Consider the following 23,546-nt stretch of genomic DNA (forward strand, 5'->3'; position numbering starts at 1 on the left):
AATATCTTCCTGTTCATTGTACGTAAGATAATCTGTTAGGCAAGTATTAGATGGCAAAGAATATGTACAATATGGCTGGTTGGTCTATATAGACATTGTGATGTCTTGTTGAACATCTTCCTGAGGCAAGGGAGTTAACTAACTACAAAAGTCCAGTTTCCACCCTTGCCGAACTAGGCTGGAATTATGTAGTTATATGTTGGCTGGATTAACGAGTCTATGTGTAATGAAATCAACATCCCATTCGAAACTGCCTCACAGATTTCAGTTGATTGCAGGATTTGCAAAGCATGTATATTGACAACTTAGCGTCAATAGATTTTTTGCAAAACTTTTCATGTTTTTAATCAAGGTGTTCACATGACTTGATGCACTTCGCCAAGTTAGACCCGTTTTATTACAATATAGATCTTGATTAGTGATCAGATTGTCTTGACTGGGCGCCATTTTCTTTGAAGCAAATGCAAGTGATATGGGAGGTGGAAACTGATTGGTCAATTGAAAGAACATAGAAGGGACATAACTCGTAATAGCAACGGTGGCGATACGATCAAGCCATGAAATTACAGCCTATTTCAACAAGGGTGGAAACTGAACTGTTACAGTCAGTCAACTCCCTTACCTCGGGAAGATGGTTGTTGAATGGACGTCACAACAAAAGCTGTTGGCACTTTGAGTTACCAGACGACGAGATGGATGCTGAGCACACCATATATCTAAATGTCCCACAAAATTGTTTCACCAAAAATAGTTCTTCATCACGTTCTTCATCACTTCTGCATATATTGGTTATATGTGTCGGAAACATGATGTACAAGACTGTAGACACAGAAAGGCTATGTACATGACAACTAACAATATAGTCCAATCTAACCTATCCAATAAACATACACTACCTTTTCAGAAAGCAATAGTTCCATGATATTTAATGTAATGTTCAAACGTCTACCATTTCCTACCTGATGACAACTGCAAGGTGCACATACGTTGATGTGTTTACCCTTCATGATTTTATGATAATATCATTCAAAATGATGAATTTTGGCATAACATGACTTCATCATTATACATCCTTCCCTCGTCCACACAAGTTCCGTGCTTGGTCGCAAAAATATTAGGGCTGGGACGATACACCAACTGTGCGATCCTATACGTATCACGATACCTTGTTCACGATACGATACGTATCACGATACTTGTAAGTACCCTGTGGTGTGTAAGCCATGTTCTTCATAGACAGGATAGTCAAATACCTGGCACACTGACGATTTACAGCTGGCAGTGTCAAGTATAACGCAACGGATGAAAATATTTACTTTTTCACTACTAATTTTCACTAGTAAGTGAGTATGGTTTTACGCCGCTGTTAGCAATATTCCACCAATAATGGGGGACAGCAGAAATGGGCTTCACACATTGTACCCATGTCGGGAATCGAACCCGGGTCTTCGGCGTGACGATCGAACGCTTTAACCACTAGGCTATCTGACCGCCCGAATAGCAAGACCAAACTTTGCGTTACGTCACCAAATATTTCAAAACACCAATAGAAAAACAATTGTCTTCATTGTCAAATGTCCCCTAAAACCTTCAACGATAATTAATGCAATAACAAATGTTATCTGTAGTAACCAATTGAACGAATATCTTCAGAATATTCAAGAACTGTAAAGTACTGGAAATAGGGGTGTCGAATGTTCGATATGTATTAATATCTACCAGGAATCCAATATCTACAAAGAATCCAATATCTACCAAGAATCCAATATCTACCAAGAATCAAGTTTCACTTAAGCTTTAAGGCATCATCAATGAGTGATGACTAGTATATTCCCTGGTAACCATGACTACAAGCTACAGAGCTTGGCACAAAGCAGTAAGACGGATGGGTATTTATGAAACGTTCAGATCCATGGTAGGACTGAGATGTATCTACAGTAGATCTTTCTATGGCATGTCTACAAACATTGAATTTCTATAAATACCACATCTCACGTCATGAAGTGTGTGAGTGAGTGAGTTGGGTTTAATGCCGCTTTTAACAGTATTCCAGTTATATCACAGCGTGTCAGCTTAATGTGGGAGGAAAGCCTGAAGTGATGCAGGTCTCAGACGTTTACCACTTCGTCAAACCCACAAGCACAGGTATGGTACTGACAAACCTAGAAACATAATCGGGGCGAACCGGGATTCGAACCCACAATCATAGGTTTCTGGCGTGCCCAAGGGACACGACTCTGCACAGCGAATCGCGGCGCTTTAGACGACTGGGCCCCCCGTGCCCCCTCACGTCATGAAGAGGGAAAGAAAATAAATATAGAGACATCACGACCTGATGGTCCACATAATGTCAGAGCAGGAGTAAAATCCTGTGACGAAAGTCCCCTTGAAAAAAATAAAAATAAAAATAATAATGATAATAATAGGCCATTTATATTACACATATTTCCACACAACTCAGGGACATGCTCCAAGTGATATTAATACCCCGATCACTGGATAGGTGTGCACTTAAGAATCATTCTCCACTCCCTGGGGAGTATACAACCCAAACTGCCTGTTAGGTGCTAGACGGTTAACAACCACACTGACACCTCACACATGACATAACATCTAAAATGAACATCAGCCATGACTGGGCACATTAGCTTGGGCATGACAACTTAGTCATGATAAGCAAGGAAATGACATTGATGGGCCCTATCGGGCATGACATTATATTGGACATAACACATCGGTCAAGATACCCCACACATGACATTAGTCATGACCTGGACATGATATTATCTCAAATATGACACCTCAGGCATGGCATCATGTTGAACATGACACATTAGACATGTCACCCAAGACCTAACACATCATCCTACATGACATGTTGAACGTGACACATTAGACATGTCACCCCAGACCTAACACATCATCCTACATGACATCATGACATGACTTTGTTCTTTTCTTTTTTTCTTTGTTGTAATGCCGCACTCAGCAATATTCCAGCTATATGATGGCGGTCTGTAAATAATCGAGTCTTGACCAGACAATCCAATGATTGCCATCATCAGCATCGATCGCAGTTGGGATACGATGACATGCATCAACCAATTCAGGGAGCCCGACCACCCGATCCCGTTAGTCACCCCTTACGAGAAGCATAGTCGCCTTTTACAGCAAGCATGGGTTGCTGAAGACCGGATCTTCATGGGTCGTGACAGGACTGATGACATTGACTGCATTCACTGCAGTCCAGGTCTCAGACATGTTACAGACCAAAGGACTTTACCTAATACCCTGCCTCACCTCATTTATTGTCTCCTAGCATCTACAGAAGAAGAGTGAGTGAGTGAGTTGGGTTTAACGCTGCTTTTTACAGTATTCCAGTCATATTGCGGCGTGTCAGCTTAATGTGGGAGGAAAGCCCGAAGTGATGCAGGTCTCAGACGTTTACCACTTCGGTGAAACCCACGAGCACGGGTATGGTGCTGACAAACCTAGAAACATAATTGGGGTGAACCGGGATTTGAACCCACAATCATAGGTTTCTGGCGTACCCAAGGGACGCAACTCTGCACAGCGAATCGCGGCGCCTTAGACGACTGGGCCACCTGTGCCCCCTACAGAAGAAGAAAATCTCTCCAGCTTGGGTTGCTTAAGACCTATTCTAACACGAATCTCTACGGGTCCGTTGGACATGACACATCAAATATGACAGCATATGACAACAGTATTGTACATTTCAGACACACTCAACAATCTGGCAACCACAGGTCGACAGAATCCCACACATCAAATACCTCATATAAATGCAGTTGAGCACAGGTGCCTGGATCGGGGAACTCAGAGGACAGTGGAGGTAGTGTGAGGATTAACAGAGTCCCCCAGTGTTGAGACGGACACAAACTGTTCACAACTGGGGGAACATTGGGGAGGGGAATTCTTATGTTCTCAACCCTGTCTTCCTCATGTTGCAAGGGCAAGGGAGTTAACTGACTATAAAAGTCCAGTTTCCATCCTTGCTGGACTAGGCTGGAATTCTGTTGTATTTTGGCTGGACTAACGACTCCATACATAGTCCAACTAAAATCGTGTAACGAAATCGACATCTGGTTCGTAAACTGCTATGCAGATTTCAAAGAATGTGTAGCATCAGCTTAGAATCAACAGATATTTTCCAAATCCTTTCACGTTCTTAATCAAGGTGTTCACGTGATTTGATGCACTTCATGTCTTTGAAAGGCATTTAGAAGTGATACTCAAAAGGAAGAAAAATTAATGATGTCAACTTTTTTATTATCAGGAACAAAACGTTTTGGAGTACATACCGGTAGTTACTCCTTCATCAGGTGAATATGGACCTTGATTATCGATCCGATCGTCTTCACTGGGCGATGCCATTTTCTTTGAAGCAAATGTAAGTGATATGAGAGGTGGAATCTGATTGGTCATAAAAGGGACATAACTCGTAATAGTCACTGGTGGTGCTACGATCAAGCCCAGAAATTCCAGCCTAGTTCGGCAAGGGTGGAAACTGGACTTTCCAAGTCAGTTAACACCCTCGACTCAGGAAGGTGTCACGTTGAGGTGCGAAGGTGGGGTCGCTGAGGGCCATGATGTGATGGACGAAGCAGTGTGGCCCCGGACCAATAATCTTCATCATTCAAAACCTTATTTCTACCATGATGACTCTACCAAACACAGAACGTTCTGTTTGAGAACTCAGGTTCTTGAAACCATAATATTCCAAGTAGGATTCCAAGTGCAGGATCTACCACTACATCAGGCAAGCCACATTAATGCCCCTGTTAAATAACCCAGATGGAGTTAACAGTCCAATTCATGTTTCATAAAACTAGATTCTTTTCTACCTCTCAAATGATAAACTGAAAAATATGAATCCTCAATCAAAACTGTAGTCTTCCCAGGATTGATTATTCCTATGCTGTGTTAGTTTAGTTGCATTGAACTATTCATATCTAAAATAATAATAACCATAAGCATGCGAACTATCATATAGTTCAAGATATTATTAATGTCTGGACAGTTTGACGAGTCACCCGTTTGAAGCTTTCTGCAACCTTGGTATTTCGATTTTAAAAACAATTAAAAAACTTAATGTATGTGTATTTTATGAGCATCTCCCTCCACACAGCTAGAAAATATATACTATACGCAAGAAAATATGGTAACAATTTGAACATTTATTTTCATGTATTGAGGAAAAAAATCATTATGAGTGAGAGAGAGTGTCGGATTTAATGCTGTTCTGAACACCATTTCTATAACAGCATGTTGCTTTATGTACGAAGAAAACCCGAGCTTGAGGTACCAAGAATTCATATCAAGGTGAATCTATGCTTCAAACTACCATCAGCGGATACTTGCATGTCTAAGGGACACAACTCTGCACATTGATACCACCTTTCCCACATTTAACCTGAAATAGCCTTCTCACAGCCATCAAATAATGACTTTCACAGAAAAAAATCTTCTCCATGCCATAATAAGAATAACACAATGAAACACCTCCTCCGTTGACTTAGCGAGACTTATACAATGGAAGTGATTTTCGTTTCCTCTCTCCATCTCTTAGTGGCACAAATAGAAGGAGATATTGTAAATCCTCCAAATGACTAAAACAAAGGAGGTGCTATTCTCTTCAAGTTTGGTACCCTTCAACACCGCCTGTGTCCCTCAATGTTTATGACCCAGGGCTAACGCCACGGGAATCAAGGAGCCTACGACCAGGGCTAATAGCTCGATTTTTCTGAAGCCCTTGTGTTCCCGGACGATGACGGTGCCGTCTGGGGCAGTTGTCCGGGTATGTTCTGTTTGGATTTCCGGCAACACGTGGACAGTTGCCACATATAAAAACGTCCCTGCGCTAAACAGCATGGCGATTCCCGTCGTGTGCATGTCAGACAGCTGCTCTTTACTTTGCTAAAAGAAAAAAAGAAAGTGATGACTTAGAACTAGGGATGGATATCGACATAGATCATCAATCTTGATAATGGCTAACTAAATATTGATCAATTATCATATTGTTGAAGTAACTTTAAGCAAATATGCAAATAAAACTTGAAAGAAATCAACATATTTCACACCACTGGTGAACAATGACACATTTAAGCATGGATTACTTTGTGGGCATTTGAGATATTACAGAAAAATTGCTTTTTGTCTTCGGCAATTGACATGATTGACAACAAGAAGTCTGTTTTGGTAAATCTGAACTCTCTTTCATCACAATAGTTTCTTAAGTTAATATCGATGACAACAATTTCATATCGATAATCTTTAATATTTCTTCCCATCAATGATAATTCCAATTATCAATCCTTTTAGCCAGCCCAACTTAGAATGTACCGGTCTTCACTTTGGCTACACAAGTCTAGTAGAGAGCAGTAGACATTAAAATTTCACTTTTACTGGTGAAAAACATAAAATGACACCTAAAAAGTCTGAAATTATTCTAGCAGTCAGGATAACTTCACCTCAGGTCAACAAACTCGGGCAAGCAAGGCTGAGAGCTGGTGTGAATTTCTTTCCTTGCATCATGAGTCTAATATTTCTCTAAGTGGTCATTACCTCATAACAAAATTGACACGATACAGACCGGCATACAGTGTGATAAGGTATGAAAGTTGCTAACATCTTCTACACTATTGCCCAGACAGACAAGGAAGAGTTCTTTACTCCATCAAGTGCTTCATCCCAGTGTTCACCGATCTGTGGATCTCGATGTGGCATGAGTGAGTGAGTGAGTGAGTTAGGTTTTACACCGCTTTGAACAGTATTTCAGTTATATCACGGCATGTCAGTTAGATGTCGCGGGAAAGCCTAAAGTGATGCAGGTCTCAGACAATTTCCACTTTTGGAAACATAAAAAGTGTGTGAACCCGCGACAATCCAAGGGTATGCAACTCTGCACAGGGAATTGCAGCACCTTAGACAACATCGCATCCCTATGAATGAACTGAACCACATCCCTCAAACCAACAAGCTCCATCACAAATCCACATCCGGAGGACGTTCCACTAGGTACACTATATCCCCTCTAGAGTCTTGTTTGTTAATGCCACAGTCAGCAATATTTCAGCAATAAAAGCAGGCCTGAAATAAAAGTCTTGGCCAAAATAAGAGTGACCTAGCACAGCAAAACATAACAGTTCCTGTTACCTGACTTAGACCGAAGAATGTTATGACAGACAACAGGGGCGCTGCAACTGAGAAGGCCAGAAGATGGCGCCGGATGCGTGGTCGGTCAAAGTTCTCGTGAAGGAGAAAAGACACAAGACCAAATGCAGCTGGAGCCTGAAAACAGAAACACATTACTCAGTGATGGAGGCAAGGCAATTACTCAGCAGAAACACATTACTCAGTGACGGAGGCAAGGCAATTACTCTGCAGAAACACATTACTCAGTGACGGAAGCAAGGCAATTACTCAGCAGAAACACATTACTCAGTGACGGAAGCAAGGCAATTACTCAGCAGAAACACATTACTCAGCAGAAACACATTACTCAGCGATAGAGGCAAGGCAATTACTCCTCAGGTAGATGTCAAAATCTAATTGCTTCAGAAGGCTACTTATGTGATTACTCAATTAAAGTTCTTAATTACTTGTTTGTTTGTTGTTTAACGCCGCACTCAGCAATATTCCAGCTATATGACGGCGGTCTGTAAATAATCGAGTCTGGACCTGACAATCCAGTGATTAATATCATGAGCATCGATCCACGCAATTGGGATCGATGACATGCATCAACCAAGTCAGTGAGCCTGACCAACAGATCCCGTTAATCGCCTCTAACGACAAGCATAGGTGCCTTTTATGGCAAGCATTGGTTGTTGAAAACCTATTCTACCCCGGATCTTCTAAATTACTAGACTGACGACTCTGAGTATCAAAGTCTTATAGTACTGCTTACACATGATAAGCTGACTGGATACCTACACCTCAGCAGTATTCACTGAAGGTCCCAGACCAGTTCAATCCCCGGTTGTGTCATACCAATTCACGTTAAAAAAATGGTACTTGTTGTTACCCTGCCTGGAACTTGGCATTAAGGGGCTAAAACAAGGACTGGTCATCTCAGAGTCAGTATACTGTGTCTGAGTCATGTAAAACTGCAGCATGGTATCTCAGTGGACTAGCACTATAAAATCAGCATCAGTCCATCAAGCACAGACATGTGCATGCACGCAGCTATATAAGTGCAATAATCTTGGGCGCGACGTTAAACCCCATTTCACCTCACCAGATGTCATCACAACAACCATCACAACTTGAAATCAGTCACTGTTAACACACGCATTATTAACTAAAATATTTCTTTGATCATATTAACAATTAACATTTGTAGCCTTCGATGTCAGGCATCTAAAACACATTCTCACCTTGTGCAGCATGATGGCAATGAAGACAATCATGGTGATGTGAGCTTCGGCCAAAGTGATGGCAGCACCAAGGGCCACGCCATCAGCTGTGAAGGTCAGAGTTCAAACATCATCATCTCACATGTGACAGCAGCAAGTGCACTGAATCTTGATTATTCTCAGCCTCCTTGTGACTCCTTAACGCTACATCTAGACCCCTCCTTATACACACCTGATTTACACCTCTAATACTGTAAATCTTGAAATTAACACGAGCATGGATTAAATGTGAAAACCGTGAGTGGTCTTAGCTCGCATTGATTACATATTTAGTCATGTTATTTATATCCCAACATTGGAGATGAAAAATTTAACTTGATTTGCTTCAATTATTTTTTTTCTTTTGAACTTCCTTAATTCCAAGATTGTTTTACAATAGATTCAATACTTAGTCATCCAACTTGCACCCAATCCATTTCACTGTTGTGAATTGAATATGTTAAAAATAACAAGCATGAAATACTCATATCCCCCGCCAATATGACATGTCTGGCTGTGTGCAAGGCAAGATATCTTGTATGGTTTTCAAGATGTGCTCCAGAAACGAGCACTACTGCAATTTATAGTCAAAGTTGTTGCTATGGAAACCCAAAAGATAAATTTTTCAAAAATCCCCAACTATCAAAAGGCATCAGTTTACCACCAGACCTATCTATGTACCAAGTTTGGTGAAGAAATATTGTACGGTTTTCAAGATCTGCTCTTGAAAGGAACACTTCCCCCATTTTCAGTCAAAGTCAAAGTCATTGTTACGGGAACTCACAAATCCAAATCACAAATGATCAAAAGGGAGCTGTTCACCATGCGACCTATCTATGTGGCATGTTTGGTTAAGGATATGCCTTATGGATTTTAAGTTCTGCTCCGGAACCGAAACGTGACGGACAGGCTGAAGGCTGGACAGACTTCACCCATTCCTGTATCCCCCTTCCACTTGGGGCGGGGGATAAAACCAAACAAGTCTGTGTGTGAGTTCAGTTACCTGCTGCGTGGACCACCAATCCCACAGTGGCTGTGATCTTGTTCCGGTTCTGGATCTGACCCTGACCATTCTCAGCATCTGACAATGAAAACACAAACGTACATGGTCACGCTTCAGCTACAAACAGGTAGGCAATTTATTTTATTTGTTTGTTTGTTTATTTGTTGTTTGTTGTTTAACGCTGCACTCAGCAATATTCCAGCTGTATAACAGCGATCTGTAAATAATCGAGTCTGGACCAGACAATCCAGTGATTGACATCATGAGCATCGATACACGCAATTGGGATACGATGACATGCATCAACCAAGTCAGCAAGCCTGACCAGTTGATCCTGTTAGTTGCCTCTTACAACAAGCATTGGTTGCTGAAGACCTATTCTACCCCGGATCTTCACAGGTCACAATTTATTTTAGTCGGATGCAGCATATGCTAACAACTCTCCAACGGGTTACATCTTTACACAGCAGACATCTTCATCTTTTCTGAAGTGGGGAGTCTCATCACAAAACCATACACACAAATGTGCGTTCAGTACGCGCAGTAGTTGAAAATGGATGCAGAAAAAGAATATACTTTGTCCCAGGGGACATGCAATAATATTATTTGTACCTACTCCGCATCAAAAGCATTTATGGGCATCTGCCATTTCAATCATCAATCATGACCACTGTACAAATGATCATTGATTCATTCCAACCTCTCTCATAAACATCAAAATGAATAGGACACACCATTACATTACTTTACAGGACCCTCATATTGCCTGCAAGGACCCTTAACATTAATTATAAAGGATCCCTGGACCCCTACTATTGTTAGTCAACTAAAACCCTGTTGAACCACTTCTCAACCATAACTGCCACATGTTAGAGAAGTGAAGATGTGAGTTACCTCCCCTGGTAAGGTACTGCAATTCTTGATGTCAGCCTTGAACCGATCTAAACATGTGTGCTCAAGTACACGAGTACCTGTCAGAGCCCTCATGGAGACCTGATTAAATGCTTTGGTTTTTATAAACAAGCCTTTTCTACAAATAAAGAAAGCTGATATTCCTTGTACCTATGCTTGCCAAAATATCCCAGCAAGACCAAACAACAGGATGAAACAAATTGTAAATGAGATTTTCCTTTTTTAAAAGTACCGTATTCGACGTAATAAGCAGCCAGGGCGCTCTCAAAATTTTTAATAGGGGGCTCTTATTAGAATAGTATTTTGGTGGGAAAAAAACAGAGTTGAAAGATAAATCGGGGTTTTTGCTGACAGCCTGAAATGTTTATATACCAAAGTATTTTTCCAGAATTTAATTGCCCATAATTAAGGGTGCATATAACACATGAGTGCGTATTATACACGAATAAATAAGTCTTATGTACATTGATCAATCGGAAGGGGTGCTAATTGGGATTGTTCACTAGCCAGTATATTAACAAATATCACCGTGGGCGCTTATTAGAACGGGCGCTTATTATGTTGAATACAGTAATTTCAATTTTCAAGATTTAAACTATATATATTCCAGTGTATATTCCTATTACCACAGGGCTCCAGATAAATAAAACATGGCCATTGAGTATTTACCCCAATGCTGTCATCCACATTGGGTATTGATAGATTTCTTTGTTTATTCAGTATAGTTTTACTCTCTTGGGGCCAGTCTGTTGTATCTGTGTGTGCACTGCTCCTAGTGTGCAACATGACGCATAAACTCACAACAGCGATACACATGTCTCATAAGCAAAAAGTAGGATTTAAATCATGTAGCGCCTTTTTTATACATTATTAACTGCATTTTTTGACAGGCATTACTTCGAAGTTGACGGATGACAAAGTAGACACAATTTATGGATAACAGCTTCTTTAATACTGTAAGGCGACATTTCAGTATAGATCCCTATACCATTGTCTAGCAATTGTCAAGTCTTTATTATCAACTGCTGTCGAGTTCATGTATATGTGATGCCAGCATTCGATCAGTAACTAAAGGTTGTGAAGAAACGCAAGTTGAAACGGTTACATTGGGTAATTATGCAGAGTGTTGTTATTGATTTTTTTAGTTTTTATACACAAACAATTCAAAACTGAATCTGAAATTTGGAAAATACTCAAGTTTTATTGGTTATCAAATCACAATAAACCCCCTCTCATTGAAACAGCCGATTTGAGTGCTGCATCAGCGCAGACGCAAATATTTTCAGAAGAGTTCTTCATTTACAGACATTGACGGTAGGCATGTTTAAATAACGAGTGGTAACCTAGCTCTCCATTGAAAACCCTCCTTGCTCGGTATTATGGGGCTAAAACAAGGACTGGTGTCTCGGAGTCAGTATACTGTGTCTGAGTGGGGTATTCATGTTAAACTGCGGCATGGTATATCAGTGGGCTAGCAGCCACACATACATGTGCATGCATGTCACTATATAAGTGCAATAATCTTGGACGCGATGTTAAACCCCATTTCACCTCCCCAACATTGTAAACACAGAATGTTTATCTCCTGGTTGGGTAATGGTGATGTATATTGTGTATTTATCCTATCTGAAGCTCTGTACACAATACACACAGCTGATGACCCCTCTCTGTGTCTGTCGTGGGAGATACAGTGGCAGCAGGAGTGGAGCCAGCTGTTACTGCAGCAGGCAGCTACACGATTCACTGATGTGCTGACAACGTAGCTGTCTCTTACACACCTGCTGTTCGGGATAGTTTTTTGTTCCTTCTGAATAATATTCATAATACTAACAAATATTCATTGTAACCAGACACTCAATGTCTAGTGCTAATGTCAAGGCCACCCATCAGAATAATAATCTCTCCAATTGATTTTCATGATACTTACAAATTTTCAAGGTCATAATGAATGATTATGATAAAAAAACTTAGATTTCAGAAATATTCACAAATAGTAGGCAGTGGAACGCAATGGTGTCATACAATATCATGAGTCAATTATTACAATGTACTTTGCATACATTTTTGTGAGCACAGGTGACTGGCCTGTAAATAAACACCAAATTCCCTAAACCTACACGCAATGTGAAGCACCAACCTGATGCTCCATGCATGTGAGAGCCTCTGATCTGATCCACCAGCACGCAATGTGAAGCACCTACCTGATGCTCCATGCATGTGAAAGCCTCTGATCTGATCCACCAGCACGCAATGTGAAGCACCAACCCTATGCTCCATGCATGTGAGAGCCTCTGATCTGATCCACCAGCACGCAATGTGAAGCACCTACCCGATGCTCAATGCATGTGAGAGCCTCTGATCTGATCCACCAGCACACAATGTGAAGCACCTACCTGACGTTCCATGCATGTGAGAGCCTCTGATCTGATCCACCAGCATGCAATGTGAAGCACCAACCTGATGCTCCATGCATGTGAGAGCCTCCGATCTGATCCACCAGCATGCAATGTGAAGCACCAACCTGATGCTCCATGCATGTGAGAGCCTCTGATCTGATCCACCAGCACGCAATGTGAAGCACCTACCTGATGCTCCATGCATGTGAGAGCCTCCGATCTGATCCACCAGCGTGCAATGTGAAGCACCTACCTGATGCTCCATGCATGTGAGAGCCTCCGATCTGATCCAACAGCATGCAATGTGAAGCACCTACCTGATGCTCCATGCATGTGAGAGCCTCCGATCTGATCCACCAGCAAGCAATGTGAAGCACCTACCTGATGCTCCATGCATGTGAGAGCCTCCGATCTGATCCACCAGCACGCAATGTGAAGCACCTACCTGATGCTCCATGCATGTGAGAGCCTCCGATCTGATCCACCAGCACGCAATGTGAAGCACCTACCTGATGCTCCATGCATGTGAGCCTCCGATCTGATCCACCAGCACGCAATGTGAAGCACCTACCTGATGCTCCATGCATGTGAGAGCCTCCGATCTGATCAACCAGCATGCAATGTGAAGCACCTACCTGATGCTCCATGCATGTGAGAGCCTCTGATCTGATCCACCAGCACGCAATGTGAAGCACCTACCTGATGCTCCATGCATGTGAGAGCCTCCGATCTGATCCACCAGCACGCAATGTGAAGCACCTACCTGATGCTCCATGCATGTGAGAGCCTCCGATCTGATCCACCAGCATGCAATGTGAAGCACCTACCTGATGCTCCATGCATGTGAGAGCCTCCGATCTGATCCACCAGCATGCAATTTGAAGCACCTACCTGATGCTCCATGCATGTGAGAGCCTCTGATCTGATCCACCAGCACGCAATGTGAAGCACCTACCCGATGCTCCATGCATGTGAGAGCCTCCGATCTGATCCACCAGCACGCAATGTGAAGCACCTACCTGACGCTCCATGCATGTGAGAGCCTCCGATCTGATCCACCAGGAGCATGAAGATGAAGCCGGTCACCAGACTTATGCCAATCCTGGAGTGTTCCTCTGACATGTCATGCTGGTGGTCATGGTGATGGTCATGCCCTGCCTCCCCTTCACCATGTTGGGGCTCCTTGTGGGCGTCGGATGCGTCAATGGCCTTGACCTCATTGTGAGCATGTAGATGGGGTTCTGAAGGGACATGTTATAGTTTAGTTAATAGGTCAAACATTTTATGAAGGATATGAAAAGAAAGATCATTACAAGTGTGCACCTCGGAACAAATATTCCACATGTTGAAGTTTGGTTTTGTCCTTGAGGCTACACGAGTGAGTGAGTGAGTGAGTGAGTGAGTGAGTGAGTGAGTGAGTGAGTGAGTGAGTTTTTATGCTGCTTTTTGCAATATTCAAGCAACATCAGACACCAGAAACAGGCTTCACACATTGCACCCATGTGGGGAATCGAACCCAGGCCTTTGGCGTGACGAGCCAACGCTTAAGCCACTAGGCTACCCGACAGCCCCCTACACAGTAAGACGAATGAATAGTGAAGGCCATGAAGCTTTGGTGAGGTTCTCATTCATATGTGACAGACAACTTGTAATTCCTTGTATCTCTTTGGTTAAGCCATATGTTGCTATAAGATCGGAAAATATATGAAATTCAACCACACACAGAAATTTCACTGAGAAACCCTATCACTCTGATGAAGTCAAATCTCAGTTATCAACAATAACGTAACGTCATATTGCAACAACTGACCAATCAGCATTGATAATAGCCAAAATTCACATGAGCAAACATCGGAATGTTGTCACCGGTAACTCTTTCTTTCTACACTTGTGGGTAATACCTGCAAATATGATTTCGATGAACTCCACACAAGCGTTAGAAAGTCTGAGACGTTTCCGCCATCTCGGACACAAATGGTGATGTCACCTCCTAAATGAGGCTATGGTAGCGAATGGGTCCAGTTAAGTAGCATGGAAGTATATTCCCTGGATTATCGAGGATGTGTCACATGAGTCAACTGACCTCCTGAAGTGTACATGGCGTGGACTCCCTCGGGGATGATGACAGCCAAGGCGGTCCCCACCAGCAGCCCCGCCCCCAGCACCGTCACCAGCTTCAGCTTCTCCTGGAATACACAAACACAGGCTTAGAGATACACAAACACAGGCTTATAGATACACAAACACAGGCTTAGAGATACACAAACACAGGCTTATAGATACACAAACACAGGCTTAGAGATACACAAACACAGGCTTAGAGATACACAAACACAGGCTTATAGTCCTTGTATCAGAATGCCGACTGCACAGACAAACAAGTTTTATAGTCCTTGTACCTTAAGATTCATCTATTGTTATCTAGGGTTTGTGATGTCTGAGAAACAGATTCTAAAATAATCTGCATCTTGTAAATGTTGTGTTGACACATATATCCAGGTCTCCTATTCTTAGACCCATATATCCAGGTCTCCTCTTCTTAGATCCATACATTCAGGTCTCCTATTCTTAGACCCATATATCCGGGTCTCATATTCTTAGACCCATATATCCAGGTCTGATAGTCTTAGACCCATATATCCAGGTCTGACATTCTTTGACCAATATATCCAGGTCTCCTATTCTTAGACTCATATATCCAGGTCTCCTATTCTTAGACCCATATATCCAGGTCTGATATTCGTAGACGCATATATCCAGATCTTCTATTCTTAGACCCATATATCCTGGTCTCATAGTCTTAAACCAATATATCCAGGTCTCCTATTCTTTGACCCATATATCCAGGTCTGATATTCTTAGACCCATACATCCAGGTCTGACATTCTTAGACCCATATATCCAGGTCTGATATTTGTAGACCCATATATCTAGATCTCCTATTCTAAGACCCATATATTGAGGTCTGATATTCTTAGACCCATACATCCAGGTCTGACATTCTTAGACCCATATATCCAGGTCTCCTATTCTTAGATCCATACATTCAGGTCTCCTATTCTTAGACCCATATATCCAGGTCTCCTATTCTTAGATCCATATATTCAGGTCTCCTATTCTTAGACCTATATATTCAGGTCTCCTATTCTTAGACCCATATATTCAGGTCTCCTATTCTTAGACCCATATATATCAAGGTCTCCTTTTCCTAGACCTTGTGTTTTCTACAAAGATAGTTATGGATTTCTTACAATTTGACTTGTCTTTCATAATAAAACACTAACTAACACATATGGCAAATTTCAAAGCTGGGCATCCTCTTTAAGTTCCAAACTCTTCCTAACAGCTGTTTCTGAGGAGACGATAAAGTTGGGATGAATGACGGAGGGACAGACAGATGACAGACTAAGCAACATGCCATAAGCTGAAAATTCTTCTGGCATACTGATGCTGTCATGTAATCATGGTAATAATTTACAGAAAGTTGAACCCCATACTAAATAATAAATAGGGGTTTCTCCAAAATCCATAATGGACACACAAATTAATAATTGCAACAATAGTCACAAATAATATAACAAAATACCTAAGCCAATGAAACTATTGATAATCTAGTATAGTGTGCTATCAATAAATTACCATTTTGAAATTACCAGTCATAAAATACCAACATGTTAATGGAATGACTGTATTTTTTTCAGTTCATTGAAGTTTGAATCAAAAACACTACTTCAAAACTGGTATGAATCATCATATCTTACAATCATTAATCTCAGTCTACAATCGGTTCGTGGAAGTGGATGTCGACTGTAGCTAAAATCTAAGATCGTGACAAAATAAGGGAATAAGTAGGTTTTGTGCAATTCAGCCCTGGAAGAAGGCAACTTACGCTGGGATTTCCTTCATAGTGAAAGTTGTCCATCTTGAGGGCATATTTCATTGGGAAATGAATGCAAAAGAAATTGACAAATTCAGCCAATCAGATTGTCAAAAAATACAATGAACACACAAAATTTAATCATCGAACCATGGACAATATCGTGCAACATATACCAGTATATAAGATACAGGGTTTTAAGTGCATTCAGTATGCACAAGTGCCTGGTTTGGACACCTTCCCGGGGCAAGGGAGTTAACTGACTACAAAAGTCCAGTTTCCACCCTTGCCGAACTAGGCTGGAATTCCTGGGCCTGATTATAGCGCCACCAGTGGATATTACGAATTATGTCCCTTCCATGCCTCTCCTATGGACCAATCAGATTCTACCTCTTGTATCACTTGCATTAGTTTCAAACGAAATGGTGGCGCCCAGTCAGGACGATCTCAGCGATAATCAAGATCTATATTGCGATAAAACGGGTCTTACATTGTGAAGTGCATGAAATCATGTGAGCACCTTGATTAAAAACATGAAAAGATAAGTAAAATATCTGTTGACAACGAGTTGGCAGTGCACATGCTTTGCAAATCCTGCAATTGACCGAAATCTGCATGACAGTTTACGAAGTGGATTTCGATTTTGTTGCACGATTTTGATTGGACTATGCATAGACTCGTTAGTCCAGCCAAACTGTAACTCCATAATACCAGCCTAGTTCAGCAAGGGTGGAAACTGGACTCTTAAAGTCAATTAACTCCCTTGCCCGGGAAGATGGGTTTGGATGCCAAAAGTAAGATGATATAGAAACTAGATAAACGAGGACAAACAAACATAGGAAAAACTAACACATTCTACTAAAATATTAATTACCCATTGTCAACATGATTAAATCCCAGTGTCTTAAAAAAAAGTCTTATTATGACAAGTTGTACTGCTTCATGGTTAGGAGAATTATAAGTTTGACAAAAACAAAAAATGTCACTGGGACATTTTCATGACTTTATTGGTTCTTAATCATCTAAAGTGGGGAGATTCGGTGATGTCGGTGTGGTGTCGTTGACCTGGCATGGATGTGATGCCATGTCAATCAGTGGAGGCTGATTGTAGACTTAATGAAAATTGCATGGGCAGAGTAACTTGATCATGTTGATATCTCTAACAGTAAAATCGGGAGGTTTAGATGGTGTTATACATGATATGTTTAGGTATATTTTAGTTATGTTTTTTTAATTTTACACATACCAAACTGGCATGAATATGGAAACTTCAGGTGTTGGTCTCACATGAAAGCACGCTGTGATATAACTGGAATTATGTTAAAAGCGGCATTAAACCCAACTCACTCACTCACTCACATGAAGGCACCAACAGACCCTCACATTTCTCATTAAGAACCTGATTATTAAATAGTAATGTCCTCAGATCTTGAAACAACATAGAACTGGGTAAGAAGATGAAACATGTCCTTGGATTACAAATCTATAAGACAAACTGAGTGTATTTATACAGCTAAGGTGTAAGAAGGGGCACCGGTGGCCCAATACTGAGCAAAGCCTACCTTGGGCACGCCAAAACCCCGGAGTCATTGGTTCGAATCCAAATTTGCCCCAGTGAATTATGTTTCTAGGTTTGTCAGCACCACCCAGCCTTGTGGGTTTCACCAAGGTATAAAGACCTGCATCACTTCCTTTCCTCCCAAATCAGCTGAATTATTGTTCAAAGAGCGTTAAACACAGCTCAAAAAAAGAAGATAAAAAGGTGTAATAAAATTAAAATATCATATTTCATCTAATAAACAACCGGATATCCAATAATTTCAAGAAAGCCTTGACCTGGCATCTGTTGCAGTGAGTGAGTGAGGGAGTATGGTTTTACGCCGATTTTAGCAATATTCCAGCAATATCATGGCAGGGGACACCAGAAATGGGCTTCACACATTGTACCCATGTCGGGAATTGAACCTGGGTCTTCGGCGTGACGAGTGAACGCTTTAACCACTAGGCTACCCGACCGCCCTGTTAAGTAGTGGTAACTCACTACCGCAAGAAACTTTCGCAAGAAACAGTCATTATTAAGTATTAGAGTCCCAGCACCTAACAGAGGTCCAGCGTCTATATTTTGGACAGAGCATGAGGCCAGGCGCAAATTGGAGGCCTGCATGTATTGGCAATCTGGCATCTATAAGAGGAAGTATGGTACACTATCTCCAGCACAGCTGTGTCAAGTTCCTAAAGGTTTAGCCTGATTATCCCAGATTAACCATACAAGGGGATTATCAACACAGCAGGTGTCCACACTGCAGATGGCATCATCTCTTCCTGCATCACCCTGACTGCTTACTGCCACACTAACAGTGACATAAACTTGTAAGACAGGAAACTACCTACTCTGCAGCAATTTATCTAGACCAGCTCAAAGGCCTATATTCTGGCCCAAAACTGCAGCAAATTGGAATTAAAAATTTCCCAATTCATGTCGACAACTAATAACTAAATGTATGGCTCTGTAGTGGCAATCTGGATTTCACTGATAACAGGCCCAACAAAGAGCAACAACTATTAATGCTAGGTTCTATATTATTTCAATGAATGCAATCACAAAATATAATGTTAAAATACCTCTAAATATATACTTTATAAAAAATCCCATTTTTTGACATACCGGTAATAAGAATATTTTTTCCCCAATTTGTCTCCCTGGGACAAACAGTTTACAATCCTAGAAAGATACTACCTTCTGTACAACTAGCTACAACATGGATAGTTGGCAAATCTCAAGTCAATATTCAAAATCAAGGGAGAGAGGGGGTGTGCCTGGGGTTGTCAAGGTATGCACCGTAATTTCAGCCCATCCAAATACATCGTAGGAAGGTCAGGTTTATTTCTTTTAGTCATTTATTTTTGAAAACATTCATTTGAAGAATGTCAGAAAAAGTGAAATGAAGATTACAGGTTTATCTCTACAGTGAAGCACAAATAAATGTATGTTAATGATATAAACTAGTGACTACCAAGACAAGAGCTACAGATAAGCTGCGTATTTGCGTAAAATATTCCCCCCCCCAAAAAAAAATAAATATATATATTCAAAACCCAATTACTTTCAATTAATTTGCGTACAGAAACGCATGCATTACATGAAAAACTCAAATGCATAAAAACATCCTGCGTAAATACCCAATGAAGCTTTTACAGCTTGTGTACAAAGGAGCTAATTTCCGAAACACAATTACAAACTAATTTAATTTCTACGCCAAACCTATGTATTTAGAACAGTTACACACATCTAAAACATAAGTTCATTTTTTTCACATCTTAAAATATTCACCAATTTGGGGAAAAAAACAATAGAATGATGAATAGATGAGTGAAAAAATATTGGTTACCCAAATAAATAATGTAATAACCAAATCAAAATGGAAACCCTAGAGTAAAAACTCAATTGCTCAAAAAGTTATATGGAGCTCTGCAAGACACACAGTCTACAGACAGTGTCAGTCAGTTTGATTTTACGCCGCTTTTAGCAATATTCCAGCAACTTCACGGCGGGGGACACCAGAAATGGGCTTCACACATTGTACCCATGTTGGGAATCGAACCCGGTTCTTCAGCGTGACGAGCAAACGCTTTAACCACTAGGCTACCGGACCGCCCCCACAGTCTACAGTAATAAAAGCTACGGTGGAACTCGACAAGCTATTCGATTCAGGGTTGGGGCTTCCAAATGATGGTCAGTTCCTTAAACACAATGATTAGGGGCATATATACATACACAATCAAAATAACAACTTATTATTAATCTGAATTATGGTCATAGCCATACTGGCAAGTATGAAAAATTAAACTTACACAAGCTAGTGATACGAAAACATGAAACAGAGCATACTGTGTTGTGACACGTCACTTTTTCCATGTGTTACACACAGAGCCTCATCCCGTAGCTCGACAATGACAGGTGTGATGGATGGGTGGGCTCAACAACATATAATACAATAGGATTCACCGATACATTTATGCAACAAGATATAATTTCTGTTACTTATTAGCACCAAATTATATCAAAATTTGACATTTTCATTGTCTCATTCAATCAATAATACTTCAAATATAAGTTTAATTTGCTGTCTTGTTCCAGTTATCTGGACTGAAAAATGAAAATATTCCTCAAACCACAGGAAAAAACAATCTTGTTAATTAGATAATTCCTTGATTGGTAATCAAAACTTTCAAATTCAAGATTTTGAAAATAAACATGTTTTCACAGCCTCCTTTTTTAAACATTCCATCAACTTCAGCACATTTTGGTGACAATTCTTAGTCTTATTGGTCCCAAAGTGTCAGGATATCATTTTCAGTAGATTCTAGTGGCATTATAAACTTTATATTAATAAATGTGACTAGACTCGGGAACACACTGAAGACATATTACCTGGTATATTGTTTTTAGGATACAAAATTTTCCTGCATATTTACCACGTGTTTACCACATATGCATCCTGTTGTGCAAGTAAAAAAAGTCATGAGTCGTCTTTGGTTACGAAGATTTCAGGATATTCATGTTTTTAAATAACCTTGAAATGGAGACATGTACAGTGTAGGTCATATTTGAATTGTTCCTAATTGATGTTTTGCATACTAAGATAGAGAAATATTTTGTTTTCAGTGTACACACTCAATTTCTTCAAGATTGTCTTCTTATCATAGTATATTTAATTTCATAAAAAAACATGTCTTCCCACTTTCAAAGACAATAATTTCACACCCACAATTATCCACTGATCATAATCATCAATTTGAAAAATGAGAATGGTATGCCTAAGGGAGGCAACTCTGCACAATGAGTTGAGGCACCTTGGACAAGTTGCACACCCATGTTCCCCTGAATCTTCTTGCAAGGGGTGGTTACTGTTTAATTTACTCATCACTTCCTCATCCCAAACATCTTCCCGTGGCAAGAAAGTTAACCGACTATAAAAGTCCAGTTTCCACCCTTGACGAACTAGGCTGGAATTTCAATGCTTGATTTTAGCGCCACCAGTGGCTGTTACAAGTTGCGTTCCTTCTATGTCCCTCCTATTGGCCAATCAGACTCCATCTCACATAACACTTGCATTTGCTTCCAATTTCATTTGCATTTGCGGCACCCAGTCAATTTGCCAAGCATTTGTACTGTCAGCTTGGCATCAACAGATATTTTGCAAATCGGTTCATGTTTTTAATTAAGGTTCTCAAGTGATATGATACACTTTGTGGGGTAAGACCCATTTTATTACAGTACTAATGATCAGATCGTCTTGACTGGGTGCTGCCATTACTCAGTCATTGTTATTTCATTGAATTTATAATTTTATTCTTCAGAAATGAACTTTTGTCCATCCAGGGGGATAAATCGAATAAATTTTAACGCAAGGGATGGTTCACCTCATGACTAGTAACCTTAGATGTATTTCCATGTTACAAATCCTATGTCTGCAAGTAGATCTTCCAAGTTAATTCTTATCACTGTAAATTGTCAGCTATGCCTTGGTACCTTCAAAAACTTAGAAATTCTCCTTTGGCATAACCTGTCATTGTGAAGACAGAAAGGTGCTATATTCATAATATTAAGTGTGGTAACAATGCAATTTACCGGGGCCCAACTTACCCCAGTTCTAATTGGATCAGACTGCCGACTGTGGCTTTGCATGTGTTTTCTATCCTAGAGTAAGTTGTGTTAGGGTTAGGTAGGTTATCCAACTTTATCCTGTCCTTGGATCCCCTTTCCAATCAAGCACCCCATTACAATTATTTGAGTAAGGTACCCCTTTCCGATCAAATGCCCTGTCATGATCTTTAGGGTTGGGAACCACTTGCCACTCAAACACCCCTTTCACAATCCTTAGGGATTGGTACCCTCTTACGATCCTAGAGTTGTGAGGTAGGGTATGGGTAAGCTATCTCTTTAAACAAATAAATCCAATGTAATCTAAAGAAACTAAGTACAATTTTAATCAAGTTTCATGGCAAAAATGACTACTGCGCATAGGCTTAAAGGTACACAATCGGTTGCTGATGACTTGGTGAATTATTTGTGAAAGCACCCGAGGTCAATCCTGTGGAAGGGTTTTGGTTAATAAGGCTCATTAGCCCAGGATAGTTTCATGCTGGCAAGGTTTGTTTGTTTACTCATTTGTTGTTTAATGCTGTAAGCAGCAATATTCCAGCTATATGACGGTGGTCAGTTAATAATCGAGTCTGATGACAGGATAGTACAGATGATCAACACATTATTACAAGTCTTAGTGTAGCGACATTGGTTGAAAACTTGCTTCAAAATTGAACAGAAACATCAGCTCAGCTAAAATAAAGAAATTAATCATTCATTTTGTGTCTTGTCATCAATAATATTTTCAATTTGTAGAAGATGAGGCAGCGGCACTGAAAAGGATTATATTGCTGTCTTGCATAATTTATAATACAGAAGATTATACATCTCCAACATAGGTCCCTATGATATAGATCTATCAATGTCAACCTAACTAAAAACTTGTGTGTTTGTTGTCATGTATACTAATGACAATAACAGATCAATGGAGCAGCCAGAATGTTGACTCCTAAGAAGAATAACTACATATTTTCACACACTCTATATAGTCTTCATGTTCAAATGACGTGATGACACCAAGACATACAATATATCACCAGGCCTATCTGACTCAGAAACATGATTAACTCATTCAACTTCGAAATCTAAATCAAAGCATACAAACCTCTGAAAATGTGAACGCTAGTGGAATTATGCCAGCAAGATAACAGCCCACCAACATTGCCAGTGACAGTAATACCAAAGTCCATAATTCGTCCATGATCGTGCAGTTCAATATTCAATAGCTCCAAATGACACTCAAACAGCTGTCCTACCACGTACGACCATGTTTTGATGACGCCGACTCCCGACA

General features: G+C 40.5%; 1 protein-coding gene across 1 annotated transcript; it reads right to left on the bottom strand.

The window, feature by feature from the left end:
* Positions 1-1,521: 1,521 nt before the first annotated feature.
* LOC139442343 (zinc transporter ZIP9-A-like) lies at positions 1,522-23,521 on the bottom strand. The gene is made up of 7 exons (XM_071223142.1): positions 23,358-23,521; positions 14,812-14,914; positions 13,748-13,969; positions 9,421-9,498; positions 8,400-8,485; positions 7,177-7,311; positions 1,522-5,937 (listed from the first exon to the last, which is right to left on the bottom strand). Exons 1-7 carry the CDS (start codon positions 23,451-23,453, stop codon positions 5,692-5,694), a joined length of 966 nt encoding a protein of 321 aa, XP_071079243.1. The 5' UTR covers positions 23,454-23,521; the 3' UTR covers positions 1,522-5,691.
* Between the last annotated feature and the right edge of the window lie 25 nt (positions 23,522-23,546).

The sequence above is a fragment of the Haliotis cracherodii genome, unplaced genomic scaffold, assembly GCF_022045235.1.
Source record: "Haliotis cracherodii isolate W230 unplaced genomic scaffold, xgHalCrac1.p SCAF_5, whole genome shotgun sequence".
Taxonomy (NCBI): domain Eukaryota; kingdom Metazoa; phylum Mollusca; class Gastropoda; order Lepetellida; family Haliotidae; genus Haliotis; species Haliotis cracherodii.